The sequence below is a fragment of the Pagrus major genome, chromosome 23 (genome assembly GCF_040436345.1).
Source record: "Pagrus major chromosome 23, Pma_NU_1.0".
NCBI classification, from domain to species: domain Eukaryota; kingdom Metazoa; phylum Chordata; class Actinopteri; order Spariformes; family Sparidae; genus Pagrus; species Pagrus major.
In genome coordinates, this window is record NC_133237.1 from 8,399,980 (window position 1) to 8,422,432 (window position 22,453).

The 22,453-nt window shown below is 38.8% G+C and overlaps 1 protein-coding gene across 1 annotated transcript; it reads left to right on the forward strand.

Moving 5' to 3' along the window:
- The first annotated feature begins 887 nt into the window (after positions 1–887).
- On the forward strand, positions 888–6,509 carry LOC141020230 (interferon-induced very large GTPase 1-like). The gene has a single exon (XM_073495310.1). It carries the CDS (start codon positions 907–909, stop codon positions 5,506–5,508), a length of 4,602 nt encoding a protein of 1,533 aa, XP_073351411.1. The 5' UTR covers positions 888–906; the 3' UTR covers positions 5,509–6,509.
- Positions 6,510–22,453: the final 15,944 nt, after the last annotated feature.

A 22,453-nucleotide genomic window follows, 5' to 3' on the forward strand; every position in this document is an offset into this window, starting at 1 on the left:
AACCTCAGTACTCACAGCAGTATTTATGTTTAATGCCACCTATTTTTTCTAAAGTTAGAGCTTCAACTGATGATTGGAGCTGTTTACGTTTTTAGTTAAGACTTGAACAGTTTGACTCCATGGATCTCCAGGTTAGACACATGGATGAGTTGAAAACATTTTCCCAGAAGAACTTTTTTTCTCACTACATTACAAACCTGATTGCGTTTAGTTTGTGCATATTGCTTTCCTTGATTTTATTTCTGGTGGTACTACTGTGTGTTATAATAATAATTTGGTTTCTTAGTGTGACCCAGTAGATAAACCTGCTGATGTTGAACACTGCGAGAAGAATGACAACAACACACCAGTAGCAGGAGAGTCTGAAATCAAGTCTGTACCATCTGCAACCGAAGAGAACGGTAAGATTTTGTTGACTTATTTAATAGTACAATAACATGAAACTGTCACAATCAAAACTGATTTAGATTATAAAAGTCCAGATGTTACAGGATAAAATGAAAAAAAGGTCCAAAAGCACATTGCTCTGACCCTTTGATGATGAAGTTAATTAGTCTGCTGCAGGTACTTCAGATATGAATCTGTGTGGAAACAAGGATAAGGTAAGAGACTCCTAATTTTATTAACAAGATCTTTAGAACTAATTACTTTATATCCCATCCTACATCAGTATAATTTTTACCTACAGTTTTATTGACTTATTTACAGCAGTCAGAGAAGATTTCTGAAGAGACCAACAAAAAACAATATCCCACACAAACTGAAACACTGCTCGGCAGACTTCAACTTCAAGACAAACATCAACAGAAGTTTTCACCAGCAGATTTTCTTCAGATAGGTCCACCTGTGAAACAGGACCATGAGACATGTGAGAAAGATCTAGCTCATACTTTTCTTCACAGGCTCATGATGTTAGACTACAGAGCCAGATATATTACTGTAAGACAAGACAGTCCTGAGGTCAGCCATTCAAAGCCTGTTCCAGAGGTTGACAGTGCTGAGACAGACGATAGTGATTTAGATGCTTTTTTCAGCACCACTGTAGACTCTGATCAATCAAAACAGTCTCATGTGCATCCAATGGACGTTCAGATGGCAGTATTTCACTGCTCAGACAGCTTTTTTAAACAGAACATGATTACAAAGTTGTCACAATGTCAGTACGCTGTACCTTTGCTTGTTCCTGACCCAGTCTCAAAGCACATTGAATGTTCTCTGTGGACTTTCAGACAAATAACAAAAACATGGAAGATAACTCAAACCAAAGATAATTCAAACATTGTCACCATGAAGAGTATTCCCATCTGCAAAGCTGAGACACCCATGGTGTCATTTTTCCGTCTGGGTTCACCGTCTCAATCTAAATCTCAGCTGATGAGCACTTTGATCAACAACCGTCACAACACTTTCTTCCACAGAAACTGTCCAGGGAGCACAAAGTCTCGCCATTTGATGGATGGAGTGGCAGAGATTGCCTGGTACTGTCCTGCTGGAAAATCTAGTGATGCCTTCACTGACTGCATTGCCTTCTGTAATCTTCATGGTGATGCTCTGTTAAATGAAAAACAGCGTGACATACTGACTGAAAAATCTTCAGTCAATGTTGTTCTTGTACCAACTCTGGATAAAGGTGACAAAAGTACTGCAGTTATCTCAGCCCTTTACAAGGCTCAGAAGCCTCTCATTTGTCTCATTGTTGATGGAAATTTGGATACTGTTGAGACGAAAAAGGGAAAATACAGAATGGGTCTGAAGGACAGAAGCCAGTCAGATGTTTCTGAAGAACTGAAAAGGATCATTAGAAACATTTTGTCTGGACCACATGCATCCTTCCAGTTTGAAACCATGGCTGAGGTCTCTGGAATCAGAGTGGATGAAGATGACCATCTCTGCCAAAAAGGGAAATCTGCTGCTTTGAAAACAGTGGATTTTAAGAAGGTGGATGTTTCCATGGTCAAAGATACATTTCTCCAATGTCAAGGCCAACTTTGGCATGAGTGGTGCAAAAAAAACAAAAAACTGTATCACCTGACAGGACATCTCGAGCAGGAGAAATGTAAAAAGCAACATGAAATGATGCAAATACGGGAGAAACAATGCAAAACTTCCTGCAGTGAGCTGATGAAGTTGTTCATTGAAAGCCTCTCATCTTTGAAATCAACAGACAGAGAGTATTTCCTGAAATGGACTCAGATCTTAATCGATGCCCTCTGCACAGACGATCTCTCTTCAATTCTCCAAAGCTATGATGAAAAATGGTCTGAGGTCTTGGCTTTGAAGAAGAAGCATGACAAATCTGATCAGCTCAAAGTGGAGCAAAATGAGCTTGAAGAAATATCAACAAAACTACAATCAGCAACTTTTGGCTTGGAGCACATGTTTAGAGAAATGGGACAGATCTATGAAGCCCATAAATCTCTGGAGAAACCACCAACGAGTGGACAGACTGACTGGTCTAAATACCCTGAGCTGGCTGCAGAGCTGATGATAACAGGACACCCAATGGAGCTGATGGATGGTGATGCAGGTCACGTGCCTTTAACATGGATCTCTAGTCTTTTAGATGAAGTCATCAAGAAACTGGGCAACATGAGAGTTTTTGTTTTGTCAGTTTTAGGCGTACAGAGCAGTGGAAAATCAACTATGCTGAATGCCATGTTTGGGCTACAGTTTGCAGTGAGTGCTGGCAGGTGCACCAAGGGTGCCTTCATGCAGCTGGTCAGAGTGTCAGAGGAGATCAAGAAAGACTTTCAGTTTGACTACGTTCTGGTGGTGGACACGGAAGGACTGCGTGCTCTTGAGTTGGAAGGTAACACCACTCTTCACCACGACAATGAACTGGCAACATTTGTTGTTGGTCTGGGAAACATGACATTGATCAACATCTTTGGAGAGAATCCAGCTGACATGCAAGATGTTCTGCAGATTGTTGTTCAGGCTTTCATGAGGATGAAGCAAGTTAACCTTTCTCCAAGTTGTGTGTTTGTTCATCAGAATGTCACAGATATTGCAGCTGCAGAGATGAACATGGATGGAAAGAGACGCCTGCAAGAAAAACTGGACCAGATGGCCCAACTTGCAGCCAAAGAGGAGGGTTGTGATGCTGAGTGCTTCAGTAACGTCATTGCATTTGATGTTCAAAAAGATGTGAAGTACTTTGCCCAACTGTGGGAGGGAAGTCCACCGATGGCTCCTCCAAATCCAGGTTACAGTGAGAGCATCCAAGAGCTGAAGACCTTCATCCTCTCTAAAGCTTCAGAGTCTGAAGGGATTACTCTGGAACAGTTCAAAAGTAAAATTCATGACCTGTGGAATGCCCTGCTGAACGAAAACTTTGTGTTCAGTTTTAAAAACACACTTGAAATTGCAGTGTACAGAAAACTTGAGGACCACTATGGGGACTGGACCTGGACCCTGAGGAGCAACATGTTGACCATTGAAAACCAGCTTTACAACAGAATAGAAAATGGAAAACTTGCCAATGTTGAGGACACATATCTTAATGAAGAAATGAGCAAACCATATAAAGAAATCACAGACACAATGACAAACTACTTTAATGATAAAACAGACAAAGAAATGTTGGTTCAGTGGCGAGGCCGTTTTGAAACTAGAATCGAGAAGTTTCTTGAAGATCAAGTGAGAGGAGTTAAAAGAAAACTGGATGAAATTATCCAGCAGAAGGATGCTTGTAAAAAGCTCGATGAAAAGAAAACAGAGTTTGAGAACAAGCTGCTAACAAAGAGTAAAGATCTCGCTCATCAGTTAAAAGGCAAGGCAACAAAAGATGAGGAACTTAGAAAGCAGTTCAACACAGTTTGGACAGACTTGTGCAGTAAACTAACTGCTGATATAAAACCTATTGAGGACATCAACTACGAAGAAGATCAGTCAGCTATCCTTCAAGTCCTTGGTTTTGAACGTGCTCTCACAGAGAAATCCAAAATGAGTGGCTGCTACAAAACAATATCAAAGGTTGGCGATTACAGTAAATATGTAGCTCGCCATAACACAAGTCAACAAGACAATGAGAAGAAGAGTGACAGAATCGGTAGGGAAAAAATGTCTAATGTTAAAGACAAAGTCGTTCAATATGTTTCATCTTGGTTTCAGGGACGTTTTCCGTATGAAGAACAGCAACAGATCAAATCTCTCATTGACGATGTTGAACAACAGTCCCTTGATGCAATCAAAAGCAAACCTGTAGCTACAAGAGGCTACAATCCAGCTTATTTGCAAGAAGTTGCCAAAACCGCAAAAGAAAAGGTGACAGAATTTGAATCAACAAGGAAATATGCTCTGAAGAAGGAGTTTACAGTCGATCTTGTGCTGTTTGTATTTCACAGAGCACAGAGTTGGCTGACAGAGTCCCACAAGAAATTCAAAGACAGCAACGATGTACATGTTCATGTTGAAAGCAAGAAAGAGCCATATTACAACATTTTCAGAAGCTTCTGTAAAGGAAGTTCATCTGCTGTTGTGTTTGGAGAACTGATCTGTGAAAAACTGAAGAGTTCCACTGTTGAGGCTGTCTGTAACAAGACTGCTATTGACTTCTCTGGAGAGATGAAGTGCAACGTCCAAGCATTCAATGGGAACAAGTTGAACTTAGAGAAACATGTGTTAAAGTCACTGGCAGAGAAACAGGACTTTGATGGTTTTATCACCTACATCAGAAACCCAAGGAAGCAAGTTGAGGCATTCATAAAAGATGAAGTAAAGAAGTACATCTTCAAAGGACAAAGAGATAAAGTACAGAGTATACTCAAGAAAAATGTTGAACACATCAAACAACTTGTGAGTCGGGCTTTATTTGATGCAACAGAGAAAATCAAAACTCAGGGAGGAGACACAGACACGTGGGTGGAGGAATTCTCCGGTTTGCTGAACAATCACCTAACATTCGACACCATTTGTTGTCAAAACTTCAGCGACATAAACAACTTTGACTTTCTTAAAGAAGAGATCGAGAAAGGACTTAACTTCTCCATCGTGATGGAGATGAGCAGCCTCTCACTGGATAAGATGAAGGAATTCAGGAACACGCCTGATCAAATCCTCATTGATCAGCTGTGTGACTGCTGCTGGGTAAAGTGTCCATTCTGTGCAGCTGTTTGTACCAACACACTGGCTGATCACAATCCTGACAAACACAACGTCCCTTTTCACCGACCCTCTGGGATTCAAGGATGGCACACCAGAAACACAGATCAACTGGTCATTGATTTCTGCACAACATTAGTAGCAAGTGATCGAAATTTCCACCCTCATCATGATTCAGAGGAAAGTATTCCTTATAAAGAGTATCCAAAGGCTGGAGGGGAGTATGCTACATGGACGATTACTCCTGATGAGTCTAAACTGCTATATTGGAAATGGTTTGTGTGTCAGTTTCAACAGCAGCTTGAAGACCACTATAAATTAAAATTCCACGGCAGAGGAGAAATTCCCAGTGAGTGGAGAACACACACTAAAGAAGAGGCTATTGAAAGTCTGGGTGAAATATAAAATCTGCAGTGACCCAAAAAACAGCTGAGATCTCCTCAAAGTAACAGCAGCCCAAAATGAATTTAACTTTTCAAAAGAGATACAACTTGTTGATTTGATTAAAGGAGAGCAACAACGGCCTTGAAGCCTTTAAAAAATGACTGAAACAGCACCTAATTATATTTTGATCAATAGATATTTTAACATCTAAAAGTATGAGCCAGATCAGAACAGTCAATTATGTTAATTATGTTGTTTGATTTTTTACTTCACAAGATGACAAGGATGCATAAAATATCTATGTGAATATTTAAAGGAAAACAATCTTTTTGAGAGAAGCAGTATCAGTATCCAGTATAAAAGGTATAAAAGGAGTATCTATAGCTTGTAGGACATATTTTTGTACATATTTTCATTCAACTACAAACAGGAACGTGAGCTATGATTTGACTTTTGTTTCATCTTTTTAGTTTCATTTAAAAATCTCAGACATGACATGAAACCATTCTAAGTTGTATGCTGAAATATATATGAGATATAAATATTCATTTGAGATGCATCATTTTTTATACAAGATGCTTGACATTTTCTTTTTACAGTTGTTTAAAGTTCAAAGAGTAAGATGTTGAGACAAGGCATATTGTTCTGTGTATATAATGTAATTCATTTGAAATAAGAAACAGTCACCTTTTTTCTGTAATGCAGACCTCATTTTAAGAGCGTCATAACAAGCAACATGTTTAGTATTACTTTAAGAGTTTTATATAAATATCTCTGGAATTTAACTTTTGTTGACTCTTTTGGGGGTTATGAGAGAATCAATGTAACATAACGGGTAGATAAGATGAGTCATAAGGTTGTTGTTGATTGTGAAAATACAGGAAACTTGTATTTGTATGAGACTTGTTGAGTTCCATGAAAAGAGAAGAACTTGTTGACATATGTTGAAAACAATGGAATTATTTTTTATTATTTTGTTCACCTTTTAGCTGTCCAAGTAATCTGAGAATCATTTTCACATGTAACAATAACATTTTCATCTTCATAATTCATTTGATTTTTTTTTTTTTTTTGAGAATTTTTTTAATGAATGATACTTTATTTTAATTTACTCTAGTCTAGACTTGTCCTTGTTTATCCAAAAGAAAAGTGGGGATATTTTTCTTACATGTACTAAATAAATGTTTTGACATAACTGATAGGATGTTCTGAGATTGAATAAATGAAATGTTGATTATAAAAAAGTGTGAAACTTGTATTTGAGACTTGTTGAGTTCCATGAAAAGACAAAAACTTGTAACAAGTTGACATCGAGTTGAAAAAAAGAATGGAATTATTTTTCTTATTCTCATTATTTTGCTGTGTTTGTTGTCCAACTCATCTGAAAATCATTTTTACATGTAACAGAAACATTTTTTTCTTCATTTTTTCATTTGATGGATGATGCTTTGTCAAGTTTTTGGAGATTTCAATAATTTTACACTTTGTCATTTAAAGCTTGTTATGTCGACATTGTTTTTTTTTTCCTTGTACTAGATTACAATTTTTGTCAAAAGACAAATTGGTGATATTTTCTTTAAATGTAATAACAAAATATTTTACATAACTGACGGGATGAGTCATAAAGTAGATGTTCTGAGATTGAAATGGTGATTTAAAAAAAGGCCTGAAACTTTTCTTTGAGACTTGTTAAGTTCCACGAAAAGGGACAGAGTTGTAGAAGTTGACAGAAGTGTTTCATTGGCTTCTGAGCTGTATCTGTTGTCAAACTCATCCTTTTTTTGTTATAAAACATTTTATTCTTCAAATCTTCTTTTTATTTTGTATAACGTTGAATGATTCCTTTCCAGAATTTGATGATTTATCTTTCTCAAGTATTTCGATAATCTTACACTTATCTGCATCTAATGTTAAATGTTCTATCATGCCCATGTTGGAATAGACTTTTTGACTTTTTCTTTAATTGTTCTCCTGTCATTGCTGTGGTATATTGATACACAGAACTGAAATAAATAAAGGCTTCAAACAAAGACCAGATTGTCTCTTTTCACAAAATATGTCACAGACCTGCTACAAACTAAATCGAGTACATTTTAATTATATAACCCAAAATCACAAATAGTGTTCATTTTGTCAGCTATTTCTAGATTAAGAGTGTCCATGTTAAGTTTAATCATATTTAATCAACCTCCTTTTCTTATTTTTTGTAATTTTTTTAGTTTGATATCTATAGTTTGGTCCTATGATTAAGAATGCAGCTTGACAGAGAGGTTGTCTGGTCTGATGTTATGAATTTAAAGAACACATTCAGATATGAAATGTAATTGCAGTAACACTCTAATACCTTGCCTTTTTTCAGCTTGGTGACTGTCAAAGACAAAGGGTTCATATCACTGTGGTTGCTCCGCATGTTCAGGGTTCACTAGTGCTAGCTTGTCCACTTGTGTTTATCATGGGAAAAAAAGGTTTAAAAACATTGCTAAAAAGTAGGGTTTCCTTAACCCATAAAGGATGAAAAATTGTAATCTAAAAAGGTGACTAGTATAAGTTGGATAAAATGAAAAAAAAAGTACACGTTCCTCAAATTTCTACTTAAGTATGGTGCTTGATGCAAATGTAGTTGGTTACAACTCTGGAATACTTCAGTAAATGACAGTAAAGGTTTTGACTATTTGAGACATAAAGCTGCAGCCTATAGGCTGATGTCTGTACAGCCAGAACTCTTTGTATATAATTGTAATGACTGTAATCATTACCAGACAGCAGAGCCACAGCTCACTTTTTTGTATTTCATAAAATGTCTTATTTTTGTTAGTATTAATATTCATTGATCTTAAGATTCTATAGAAAATATTGTATTTGTTTATACCTCGTTCTCTTTTATATAAGTCTAGTTATTCTTATTCCGTCAGATGAAGCATGCTGAAATCTCTCTAAAAATAATACAGTGTAATAATAAGGGGAACAAGTTATCAGTTTTGAGCTTTATTTTCTGAACAAAGTGCATCATCATCAGTTTTGCTTTCACATTCAAATGGATTGAACAACATTTTTTAATCTTTCCAGTAAAAAGACTCACTCTTGATTAAGATATAACTTCCTTGAGTCTCTTGAGTCTTGAGGTGTGTAAGTGCTGGCTGGTTGTCCAACAGAATGTGGTAAGAAGCAGCGGTGAATTATGGTACAATAATAATGCTGGTTTGTGACTGTCTGGTAGAAAGAGAGGTTCTTCTTCTTCATCTGTTTGACTGTCCAGTCAAACCAGCAGCACTCAAATTAAAACATTTGGACATTTATAACATTGAACACTTCAAGAATTCTGCTTCAGATAAACATGTTTAACACGAACACACACATTCTTCCCCTCTGCATAAAAATAAATGCAGAACTAACTATTTTAAACACAACAGTCCCAAAAAAAAAAAACATTTTGGAAAACACAACAGTTGATATAATGATAAAGGTGGGACAACACTTCTTGTTTGTGATTGGACAGAACTCAAGTCCCTGGTGACAGTTCAATGTCATTTCCTGTTTCTATTGCGTACTACTCTCAGCCTCAGTTCTAATTCTTTCAAGCGTACTGTCAGAGTTTCATGGGACATTTTAAAGGCATCATTATTCAAGTGGGGTTGTATGAGGTACTTATCCATAGTCGGTGTATTACCTACCGTAGATGGCGGTCAGCATGCACCCAGCAGTGTTGGAGAAACAGCAGTGGTACGAGTGTAGAAGCTAAGCAATGTACTGCTGTGGACAGGGGCTGCAGCAAAACATATTTAATACACCTAAAAAAGGCCCAACCAAAGACGTGTACACTATATTTAGAATATTTTCAGCATCTTGCCTTTAGTAGCTGTTTCTGACAGGAAACTGAAGCCTTTCTAAGCCACCAGACTCCTTTGACAAAACAATAATTTACCTCGCAGAAGAAAGGAGTTGCTGGTCTGTTGCTCATCAGTTTGCCCGACTGGTTGTTTTTTTTCTTTCAATTTTCCACTTAAAGATAAAATGAGAAAAAAAAAAATCTGTTTTCATTTTCTTCATTCTAAATGCACTGATGATACACAGGCATCATACCCACATCTCTGATGTTTCTCTGAACCATCAATATACTGTATACAGTATCTAAATTAACTAAATTATTCTGACCAGTTCTTCTGCTCCTCATTTTGCTGGAGCAGTTTGTTCTGTAAATCGATCTACGTTGTCATACCATGTGTCACTTATGTCTCCAATCTTGTCTTTTTTCTGTGACATTTATCCGTCGTGTGCAAAACCAATTATAGCCATCTTCTCTGACTGTGTGTATTTTTGAGTCCCAGATCACAATGAATGAAGGCAGCAGTAAAGTCTCAGACAGTCACTAGTCACACAGGCAATCTCAGTAAGCTTTTTATATGCAGTTTGTTTCCTCAGACTGATATTGTGTGTGAAGTCAGTGTTACTGTTTGTGGGAAACAGTTTTTCAAAGCCAGGATTAGGCTTCAACCCTTCAAACACAACCAAACCAGATCAGTTGAATTTTATATTAACTTTCTTTATTGGAAGCAATTTAAAACATAACAGGGCAATATGACAGAGACGACTTCCATTCTGACCATTTTTTCCCTTATCTTTTTATCCCTCTGTAGGAGATACACTAATAATAAACACTCGTTAATGGGGCACCACCTCCGTTATTTTGTCTATTTGAATAATCCGGAGGTAATTAATCAAATTCAACTGGACAAGTTTAACTTGTATCAATTCTAATCAATTTCAGATCAATTTATTCAATCTCAGATATGAAGCAGTGAATTCTACACATATCCATCGGTTCTCCACATTAAAAACAAACCTGCACAGACAACGACATACGGTTAAATATGTTTATTGACTAAATAATTCAGGTTAGATAAATGAAATGGCAATTTAAATGAATAACAACAGGTAACAGGAAAAGTGAAATAACTAAGTAATGGGTTATTAGTGGAATATAGGCTGATGGTGAGATTACGATTTAGCTTGAAGCATTTAAAGATTACGGGTGTAATTTTAATACTAACAAAACCCTAACCGAATTTCTCTTAAGCTAAAGATATGAATCAGAGCCATAGACCATCTCATGTATCATGTGTGAATCCAGCTGTTGTGAGTGATGGAGAGCCTACTTTCTTAGCAGTGTTGCGGGGTCCGCGGCGGCGGATTCCCTCGGGTGATTTGCAGCTCTAGCTGACAGTCCCGGTCCAATGGCCGGGGGTCAGCTCGTCCGGTATCAGTCGGTTGGGCACCTCGGTCCTTTGTCTTAGGAAGAGGGCAGCTGGTCCCGTACCGATCCGGTGCAGATCTTGGCTCAATGCCCAGCGGGATGATACCGCTAGCGAGCGCTGGGGGCTTGTCAAAGAGTCTGTCTTTCGTTGGAAACCGCTTGCACGGTCTCGGACACAGCAAGTTGCTGTAGTGTCGATGATGATTGTGATAAAGATGTTCTTCTTCGTTTCTTCGAGTGGTTCTCAGGCTCTGACTTTGTAAACTAGATTTAACTTCTTGAATAAAATAACTGAGGATGATACGTTGATCAGGCGGATCTTCCGTTGTTAGTTAATGCAAGGTAATCTAAATTAAGTTCACTTCTTCAAAAGCGGGTTACGATACTTAACGGTATAAAACAAATTAAAACAGAACTTCGTTCTGGTACAAACTTAATAAAAGAAGCTAATCAATACTGCGAAAAATATAAAATGAGAAAAATCAACGCGTGAGCACTTCTGTTGAGATCGCTGTCTTGGAGCGTGTTTCAAAGTAAAGTAAAGAGCTTCAAAATAAGTTACAAAAGAAAAACTTAAACAAAACTTAAACTAAACAAAACTGAAAATTAAAAACTGAACACTGAACTAAAAACTAAAAACTGAACTGTAAACTAAAAAAAACTTTTTTAAACTGCCCCGAGAGACGTGATCTCTCCGTTTTATTACTTGCAAATCGAGGCGTGTCTAGGCGGGGCTTACCGGCTTTTGTCTCCAAGATTTAAACGTTACAAAACAGTGCTTCACCTTCTCACAGATTCTCACCATGGCTCAATAGATGTACTTTGTCTATCATGAAAAGGATTATGACGTGATTAAACATTAATTATACATATTCAGCTTAATACTTGTTAAAACAAAGACATATCAGAGTCATTTACTGGTTATAACCATGAACATATTAAACAGAATATTTCTCGTCCAACTGTATCAGGACTCACCATCAGGAGGTGCTGTGGTTCCACCGGACACAGTACAGATTAAACATTAAAATTTGATCTCAGTCAATCTTAATCGTAGAGAAACGGGAGAAAGATCAGTTTTATGAGCTTCTCTTACTGTTTCTTAATATGTTAGAAATAAGATTGTGAGATACTGACTTAATGGTTAATTAGAAATGGTCTGAAATCTGGAAGAATACAGAGGCCATTTGAATGGAATGTGACCAGATAGCATCCAGATGTGTCGTAAATTACAGAAGACAGAGTAACAGCATAGAAAAACACGTCAGAAGGTGTCCGATGTCCACTCTGTGAATGTTTGTGGATCAGAAGTCATAGAGACAGAGAGAGAAATAGGTAGAAAGTGATCAGGCGTGTTACTTAATCTGCAAATGTAAAGACATTGTATTAACACATTCTGATGACCAGTTGTTCGTCCCTCCTGGTGAACTGGCACAGGACTCAACATGACCTGTGGGAGTTTTATCTGTTCAAAAGGGGAGAGAGAGTTCAGAAATGGGAGAGTAAGTTCATCCAAAGGCTTTGGGTTGTAAATTAATTACAACTGTCCTCATTTGAAGTCTTTATGGTCCAGAGAACACTATCCTCTCTGCCAGGAGATAAGATGGTCAGCCTGGAAGACGCCTCCTTCCTGTAAATCGTCTTTATCCAGATGAAAAGGGTTAACAAGAACAACAGGCCTCAATATAATGCAGAGGCGATGGACAGAGGTTCCTACATATCCCCCACTTCGATCTGAATGACCGTAGTAGCGGGAACTTTGGATCGATGAAGTCATGATGTCCATCGTCGAGGAGCACAGGTGGCACACTTTATGATCAGAGATGGTGTCTGACTTTGGCATGTGCTAAGGTCTAATCATATAGTAAAGAAAGAATAAGGGAAAACAGTACTGATAATACTAACTTGGTTAGTGGAAAGTTCTAATCTTAATCTTATAGAATTAAGGAGCCTGTTATAGAACTGTCAATAGTAACTGTTATCAACTAACTGTGAGAGTCGCTATCAATAACTGATCACTGCACTTGAGTAAGAGTGTTTTGCTCTAACTCGAGTGTGTGTTTGTCGAAAAATTTAGATTTCTTGATTTCATATTGGTTTGTGTCCAAATGATGGAGCTAAATTTTCAATGTATAGGATAACGTTCTCTGATAATGGTGGATAAATTTACTTCACCAGAAACAGTGGGATAAGATGCAGAAGAATCTTATTTATGGCTGAGCTGTTCACTGAGGATCCAATGTCTCTCAGCGTGTCTGCCATAACGAACTGACAGGTTGTGTGTGAGCATAATCAACCGACATGACTGAAAGGAGAATGATTACTCACGTAAATATTTATTACACTGTTCATATAGATGTACATTTCTGCTTATTTTCTAAGACTGAATGGGAGCAGCTGTAACACAAGCAATATCCCTTCGGGGATCACTAAAGTATTTCTGATTCTAATTCTGATTATAGCAAGGAGAGTTTTGTTCAGAGCTTCACTGTGGGTTTCGACCACCAAAATGATGCTCTAAAATGATTGGCTTATGTTTGTAGCACCTGCTGTTGTTGGTTGATCTGCGCTCTGATGTCTGGGATTTCAGCTTGAAATTCACATTCATGGCGATTTTACTGTGAATAAACTGACAGCATGAACTGTAGAGTCCAAGATTAAAAAAACAAAATATTCTTACAAGCTTTATAGCTGATAGCTTTATCAAGGATCCACCAATTAATTGTTTAGGTCTGCAACTAAATTACTCAGTTCTGATTGAGTGACAGTGAACTTCTGCAACTGCTGCAACCTGTAAGTCGAGTCTGTCAGCCTGATAAACACTTTCTTTGTGTGTAGACGACAGCTGGTGATCAACAGTCTGGATTGTTCTTTTGCGAACAATCCCAGAGTTTGGTTTTGATTCTACTCTATCAATTTATTATACACTTTGGACCAAAGGGCAAACGTGTTAGATTAACCCCCACTTTGAATCAATTAGTTTTGGGTAAATCAAATGACTGTATTTAGTTAAGCAGGTTAAGTTAGCAGGTTAATTTACAAAGCCTGTTTCTCAATTCAACTTTGTAAATGACGCGAACAACAGTGACCTTTGTTGACAAAAAAAAAAATTCTACTCGCGATTGGCACTTTTAGGTGCTTTAAAGGTTTTATCCTTATTTATGACCTATCAGAGAAGTTTGCATCCCTGTCAAGTCCCATGGGGTTTTTGTGTGGTTTCATCTGGTTGCGATGGATCCACTTAAGCGTCTGCTCTTTCTGGCCTTTGTTTACTTTGAGCTTTTGGGGCAGAAGCTTGCGGGCAAGTCTTCTGGTGTTTTGTTTGGCCTTTCTAGTCAGGGGAGCAGAGGTGTAGTACCAAATCTTGTCCCCCACTTTGACTTTGTCATGGGACACTTTTTGGTCATAGTAGGCTCTGTGGCCCCTTCGTGAGAAGGGAGCTCTGTGAAGCAGGTTTGACAGTTGGGCCTGACAGCAAATTGAGCAGTCTTTGATGTAGTTTGCTACATCTTCCTGCATGTGTGGCCAATAGGCTACTTGTTGGAGTGCCTGGTATGTTGCTTTGGCTTTCCTATGTCCTGCGCATGGAGAGTTATGGGCCTGCATTAGCATCACCCCCCTGTGGCTCTGAGGCACCACGAATGCAGGTGAAGTGAGAGCGTCAGAGACATGTACAAGGAGGCCCTCGACAATGCGCAAGGCAGTGCGTGCGTCATGCAAGTATGTCAAGTCAGGACCGGAGCGTCTCGGTTCTGAAGAGTCAGCAGGAGCATTGGCTACTACCTGAGCTTGAGCGGCAATGCCGATCATTTGGGTGGGAGGGTTGGGAAAAAATTCAGGGTCAAATTGCCTGGGAGTTTCATTAAAGGCACCAGGTTTGGGTTCGAAATGCATTATGTTTTGAGCTATTTTATCTAGGTCCCTGTCGGAGGGGCCTCGCGAATATTGCGCGCTTGGAGGAGGGAGAGGCTGAGAGGAGGGAGACCTTTTATCTCGGTCACGCAGGTCCCTGTCAGTCCGAGACTGGACAACGGGATCTATGGGTGACATAGATCGTGGCGGGGACATGCCTAATTGAGCGTTCCTGTGGAATCTGCTCTTTTTGTTTTCCTCATGAGAGTTTGCACCTGCAGGCGCTTTTGGGAATGAACTATACTCAAAGGAGTGCTTTAATTCCCTTTTAACCTCTTTGAGCTCTGCCTCTTGTTCCATCTGTTCAAGATGGGATTCGTTAACTTGGTCCCTGGCTTCTTTTAGTGCCTGTTGCATGTCATGTAGACATTTCCGTTCCCTTTCTCTGGCCCTGTCCCAAACTTTGAGCTTAATTTTTAGCTCCTTATTTTCCTTGGTTGCTTTTCCAAGGTCTTTGTTAGCATCTTCAAGATGTTTAGTTACTTTTTCAAGTTCATATTCTGTTTTATCTAGCTCTGGCCCTTGGGCGTGAAGGACTTGTTTGAGCTCTGAGTTTCCTTCCTGCATTTCAGTCTGTTCCTCTTTTTGTGCTTTAACCTGAGACTCAAGTCGGTTAATGTGGTCTTCTGCCTTAGTTAAGGACTCTTTAGTTTTCTCATGTTGCTTTTTAGGGGTTATTTCAGCTAAAGCGTTCTCTAGCAGTTGATCTCTGCGTTTTTGTTGTGCAGACATCACGATAATCATCTTCCCTAACATTTTCTCTCTGTCTTTTCCTTTCATTTCTTCAGTCAGGGACTGGCGTACTAACGCGGACATTATTTCATGTAGCTCACTAGGGTCGGTCTTCTGGATTTTATCTGCATAATCTGGTAGCAACTCTGTGGTGAGATCCAATATTACTGAATCTAGATTGTCTAAGGGATTCACTAGGCTCACGGTGTCAGAATCACCGGGCCCTGCCATTGTTTTTAGAAGAAAAGAAATTCAATTCAAAATTCAATTTACTTTGTTTTATTTATTTATTTTATTTGAGCTTTTTAAATTCTAATTGTTTTCAATTAGAGGTGGGGTTTGCTTGGTTAATTAACTCAATTTGTGAAGCTCAAAAACAGCAGACGTTTTGGATTTCAAAGGATTTGACAGCTAATGTGTTAACAACAAAGACTAAAGTATTTGATCTAAATGTGGCTTTCGATTAAAAGTACTTGGATGTGTAGTTGACAGCTTAATTCTTTGACTTGCATGCGCGTAGCATATATCAAAATCAAATTCCAAGTAATACAACAAAATTTCAATTGAATTTGGAATAAAGTTGTCAAATTGTAATTTACAACTTAATTATTCGATTTACCTGAATAATGAGATGTTAATTCACTATAGTAGTTATGCAGTATCACAGGTTTCCAATATTACAATTTAGCAAGTACCTGTGTGGGATTTCAGCCTATTAAAGCTGAAAGACAAAATTCAATTAACCAAGTTAGCCAGCAGAATATGCTATTCAAATGTATTTGTTGTTAACAGAATCAGCCACCAGGAGTGTTGTCACAAATTTAATATTCACAGAGTTGGTCATTAGAAGAAGCTATCACAAAATAAAATCTTTTTACCGAATCGTCCTACAGAGGGCGCTATCGCAACTTTGGAGGTTTAACAGAGTCGGCCACCAGGGGCGCTATCGCAGAATTTAATTTTAACAAGGCTACACGAAGAAGAGTCTAGAGGAGGGACTTTTTAGCTCCGCCCACTGATATACCCCCCTTGTTTTTCAAGGTTTGGCTCAGTGACGGTTTGGCCTCTGGAGGGTTAACTTCTCTAAGACAAAGCTACAGCAGTTGAGTTCACTGGTCACACGCAGTGAATCCTGCCACTTTAATTTTAGCACCAACAAGTTTTTCAGCACTTCAGAAAACATTCAACCAGCAACTAGCATTGCATTCATTTACTTGTGTTTTACAATTTCAACTGATAGAGGTTTTCTGTCCTCCTTTACACAGTCAAATATACTGTCTTCTGAACGAGATTGTTGCCATAGCAACCAATCTTGATACTACACGGGGTAGAACAAATAAACCTCTCACTGTTTGCACAGCTGTTTTCTGTTTAGGTAGCTAATCTAAATCAGAACACACGAGGGTCTGAGCAAGTTACAAATATCTCCGGAACATCGCGGTAAATACAGACTTTATCTCAGGATGAATCTCTAAGCTTTGGCACAGCGCAACAGCTTAGGATCCATCAAACCGGTTACTTTAACCCTCTAGGCGCCAGAGTTTATTTAGGAAAATATTCCGTTTGGATTGTAAGATTTCAAAAGGCTGTAGCTTGGAAGTGGTGAGAGATAAATTCATAGTGTAAATGAGAAAAATATTCATAATGACCTAAAGTTTGTGATGGGAGTAAATTTAATCATCTAATTTGCATATTGTGACGTCACCAGGTGACTGAAAGTAACTTTCAGTAAAACTGATTTTTGAACATATTTACACAGAAAAAAAATATTTATATTGTCATCTCATCCTCAAAATAAAGGAACAGGAGTTTGATTGGAGTAAATTTACTAATCTAATTTGTATGTCACCAGGTAAAATTCAGTAAAACGGAATTCTGAACATATTTACACAGTAGATTTTTTTTTTTTCATCCTCTCATCCTCAGAGTAAATGAACAGGAATCTGATAGGAGTAAATGTCCTAATCTAACTTGTAAAAAGAAAAGAAAACTCTCGCTGTGATCAGCGTGTGCTGCTTGTGTGACAGTGTGCGCAGCTGCAGCACCGTCAGTCACTCGTCTCTGACGAGCGATCGTCATCAGAGGGCAAATCGTCCCTTCTGAATCGCGATCAGCAAAGATCTGTGCAAGCACCTCATCCACACTGTAAAGTCTTTTGGGCATTTTGTTTTTATTACAAAAATCGCTGTCTCTCGATCTGTCCAGCACACTTCCGCCAACGCTCCGCGGCTCTCTCCTCTCCCACTCTGCCCGCTTAGCCGCTGCCGCTCCGACAGCCGGTGTCGGGTTTCAAACTTTTTTTTCTCAGGTATTTTGCATAGAAACACACCCCCAAATGACGTCAGGATTGAAGCTGAATCTATTGGCTATCTAGTGGTAGCAAGCAGTAACAGCACAAGGCAGTAGATTTAAAGATATGGGCTGTTTTAATGAGCAATGTTGCCTGTCGCAAAATTGCGACTTTGGCGCCTAGAGGGTTAAGAAGTGTGCAGCGACACTTATGCATGCAAATAAATCACAGACCTGGTACAACGCAGGATCTGTTCACGAAACATTAACGCACGGCGGCGTTTAACAATTTTAACTCACAGATCTGGTAATTACAGCGCAGAATCTGTACATGAAGCATTAACGCACGGCGGCGTTTAACAACTCTTTAAATCATAGGTCTGGTACAACGCAGCATCTACACATTAATTTCCAACATGCAGCGATGTTGAACGCTCTTTATCACACACGGATCTGGTTACAACGCAGCATCCATACACATTAATTTCATATTAAGCAGCGAAATCAAATCTCAGCGAAGTTTTATGCTCACACACAATTCAAGGTATATGCAGTAGAGAATATAAGGTTAAGTATCGCACTAATCACTCGGTGGACAGCCGAACAACATTAAACAGCTTTGGGTTTTTTTTTTTATTAAAACCGATGTTTGTCTGTACACCTCAATTTAATGCAGAGAACTGTGGTTTTAGGTGGCCTCACACGGGGCACCATAATAATATGTAGGAGATACACTAATAATAAACACTCGTTAATGGGGCACCACCTCCGTTATTTTGTCTATTTGAATAATCCGGAGGTAATTAATCAAATTCGACTGGACAAGTTTAACTTGTATCAATTCTAATCAATTTCAGATCAATTTATTCAATCTCAGATATGAAGCAGTGAATTCTACACATATCCATCGGTTCTCCACATTAAAAACAAACCTGCACAGACAACGACATACGGGTAAATATGTTTATTGACTAAATAATTCAGGTTAGATAAATGAAATGGCAATTTAAATGAATAACAACAGGTAACAGGAAAAGTGAAATAACTAAGTAATGGGTTATTAGTGGAATATAGGCTGATGGTGAGATTACGATTTAGGTTGAAGCATTTAAAGATTACGGGTGTAATTTTAATACTAACAAGACCCTAACCGAATTTCTCTTAAGCTAAAGATATGAATCAGAGCCATAGACCATCTCATGTATCATGTGTGAATCCAGCTGTTGTGAGTGATGGAGAGCCTACTTTCTTAGCAGAGTTGCGGGGTCTGCGGCGGCGGATTCCCTCGGGTGATTTGCAGCTCTAGCTGGCAGTCCCGGTCCAATGGCTGGGGGTCAGCTCGTCCGGTATCAGTCGGTTGGGCACCTCGGTCCTTTGTCTTAGGAAGAGGGCAGCTTGTCCCGTACCGATCCGGTGCAGATCTTGGCTCAATGCCCAGCGGGATGATACCGCTAGCGAGCGCTGGGGGCTTGTCAAAGAGTCTGTCTTTCGTTGGAAACCGCTTGCACGGTCTCGGACACAGCAAGTTGCTGTAGTGTCGATGATGATTGTGATAAAGATGTTCTTCTTCGTTTCTTCGAGTGGTTCTCAGGCTCTGACTTTGTAAACTAGATTTAACTTCTTGAATAAAATAACTGAGGATGATACGTTGATCAGGCGGATCTTCCGTTGTTAGTTAATGCAAGGTAATCTAAATTAAGTTCACTTCTTCAAAAGCGGGTTACGATACTTAACGGTATAAAACAAATTAAAACAGAACTTCGTTCTGGTACAAACTTAATAAAAGAAGCTAATCAATACTGCGAAAAATATAAAATGAGAAAAATCAACGCGTGAGCACTTCTGTTGAGATCGCTGTCTTGGAGCGTGTTTCAAAGTAAAGTAAAGAGCTTCAAAATAAGTTACAAAAGAAAAACTTAAACAAAACTTAAACTAAACAAAACTGAAAATTAAAAACTGAACACTGAACTAAAAACTAAAAACTGAACTGTAAACTAAAAAAAACTTTTTTAAACTGCCCCGAGAGACGTGATCTCTCCGTTTTATTACTTGCAAATCGAGGCGTGTCTAGGCGGGGCTTACCGGCTTTTGTCTCCAAGATTTAAACGTTACAAAACAGTGCTTCACCTTCTCACAGATTCTCACCATGGCTCAATAGATGTACTTTGTCTATCATGAAAAGGATTATGACGTGATTAAACATTAATTATACATATTCAGCTTAATACTTGTTAAAACAAAGACATATCAGAGTCATTTACTGGTTATAACCATGAACATATTAAACAGAATATTTCTCGTCCAACTGTATCAGGACTCACCATCAGGAGGTGCTGTGGTTCCACCGGACACAGTACAGATTAAACATTAAAATTTGATCTCAGTCAATCTTAATCGTAGAGAAACGGGAGAAAGATCAGTTTTATGAGCTTCTCTTACTGTTTCTTAATATGTTAGAAATAAGATTGTGAGATACTGACTTAATGGTTAATTAGAAATGGTCTGAAATCTGGAAGAATACAGAGGCCATTTGAATGGAATGTGACCAGATAGCATCCAGATGTGTCGTAAATTACAGAAGACAGAGTAACAGCATAGAAAAACACGTCAGAAGGTGTCCGATGTCCACTCTGTGAATGTTTGTGGATCAGAAGTCATAGAGACAGAGAGAGAAATAGGTAGAAAGTGATCAGGCGTGTTACTTAATCTGCAAATGTAAAGACATTGTATTAACACATTCTGATGACCAGTTGTTCATCCCTCCTGGTGAACTGGCACAGGACTCAACATGACCTGTGGGAAGAGTTTTATCTGTTCAAAAGGGGAGAGAGAGTTCAGAAATGGGAGAGTAAGTTCATCCAAAGGCTTTGGGTTGTAAATTAATTACAACTGTCCTCATTTGAAGTCTTTATGGTCCAGAGAACACTATCCTCTCTGCCAGGAGATAAGATGGTCAGCCTGGAAGACGCCTCCTTCCTGTAAATCGTCTTTATCCAGATGAAAAGGGTTAACAAGAACAACAGGCCTCAATATAATGCAGAGGCGATGGACAGAGGTTCCTACACCTCCCACATTGTATATCTCTTAATGTCACATTAACAATACAGAATACATACAACAAATACATAAGTAAGGAAAATAAGTAAGTAAGTAAATAGATTAATAAATAAATAAATAAACTCATCACATTCAGGCAGAGATGTCAAAGATTCAATATGAGTTAAGAGAAGTCCCTTCAAATGACAAATGACTTTTCTGAATTTGAATCCAGATTCTAACAGAGTTAATTACCACTGGGTTTGAGGTAAAGTTAGAGGCAGTCAAAGGGAGTTGAGAACAAACCAGGGAATGAAGAGAGAGTTTAGAGGATGCAAGTTCCATATCCACCCATGCGGGGCGCATGTCGTCTGCTGTGTTGTTAATCCAATATAAGAGTTTATGAATATTACAGGACCAGTAATCGTGTAAGAAATTGGGCAATGCTAAGCCACCTAGAGCTTTGGGGAGCTGTAGCACTGATCTCCTGATGCGTGGATTTTTTTTTGCCCCAGAGGAAAGAACTTATTAATTGATCAAGTGATCTAAAAAATGACTTCTTAATAAGGATACTACTAGGGATAATGGGAGACTACCCCACCTATCAAAGTCTAGTTTACACCTCTCAAAAAGAGGAGAGAATTTTTTGGAGAAAAGTCGATTAATTTAATTAGTAATAAACATCCCCAAATATTTAAAACCGTCTGTAGCATATTTGAAAGGGAAAAAGGTCTGGGGTATATTTTTGGCCGGGGAGTTGATGGGAAGAAGTTCGCTCCTCTGGAGGTTCAGTTTATAACCTGAATAGAATCCAAATTTGTTGAAAATGCTGAGAACCACAGGGAGAGAGGTAGCCGGGTTGGACATGTATAAAAGGAGGTCGTCAGCATACAACGGTAATTTATGAACTTTCCCTGCTCGGGTGATGCCCTCAAACCCAGCCTCCTGACGCAGCTAGTTAACCTTGTCTAGTTCCTCGATAAAGGGGAAATGGGGCAGACTGGAGTCCATTTGTGTGGACTGAGACGACTGGGCTCACATAAAGCAACTTAATCCAAGATATAAATTCTGAATTGAAACCAAATGTCTGCAAAACAAAAATAAGATAGCTCCACTCCACCCTGTCGAAGGCCTTCTCCGCATCTGGTGAAATAATCACCTCAGGAGAGCATGAACTAGGAGAGTTAATGATATTTAAGAGCCTCCTCGTGTTATGAAATGAGTGCCTTCCAAGCATGAATCCTGTTTGACCAGTTGATATTATACTTGATAGGACCCGTTGTAGGCGCTGGGCTAGGATCTTTGACAGGATCTTTAGGTCAACATTTAACAGGGAAATGGGCCTATAGCTGCCACAAAGAAGAGGGTCTTTATCACTCTTAAGCAGAAGAGAAATCGAGGCCTGCGACAGGGTGGGGGGCAGGCGACCCTCAGCAAAGGACTCATTGTACATTCTTTGAAGGGCTGGCGCGGTGGTGGCAGAAAATAGCTTAAAAAACTCAGTGAACCCATCATGATTTTTCCGTTCTGAAGTGACATAATTGCCTCCTGTACCTCCTCGATAGCGATTGGACTGCCCAGCTCTCTACACAAATCCTCGTTTATTTTAGGGAAAACAGTCCTATCAAGAGGGTTATCTCCATCCCAAACAAACATTTAGATAAGTTGAATTTTAACATTTTATATTCATGACATTTTGAAATAAAGATACATTTCCAATGCACTGAAGATCTACATCTCTAAATG

Excerpts from the sequence above, each read along its gene's own strand:
- LOC141020230 (XM_073495310.1), top strand. The coding sequence starts at position 907 with ATGATGTTAGACTACAGAGCCAGATATATTACTGTAAGACAAGACAGT.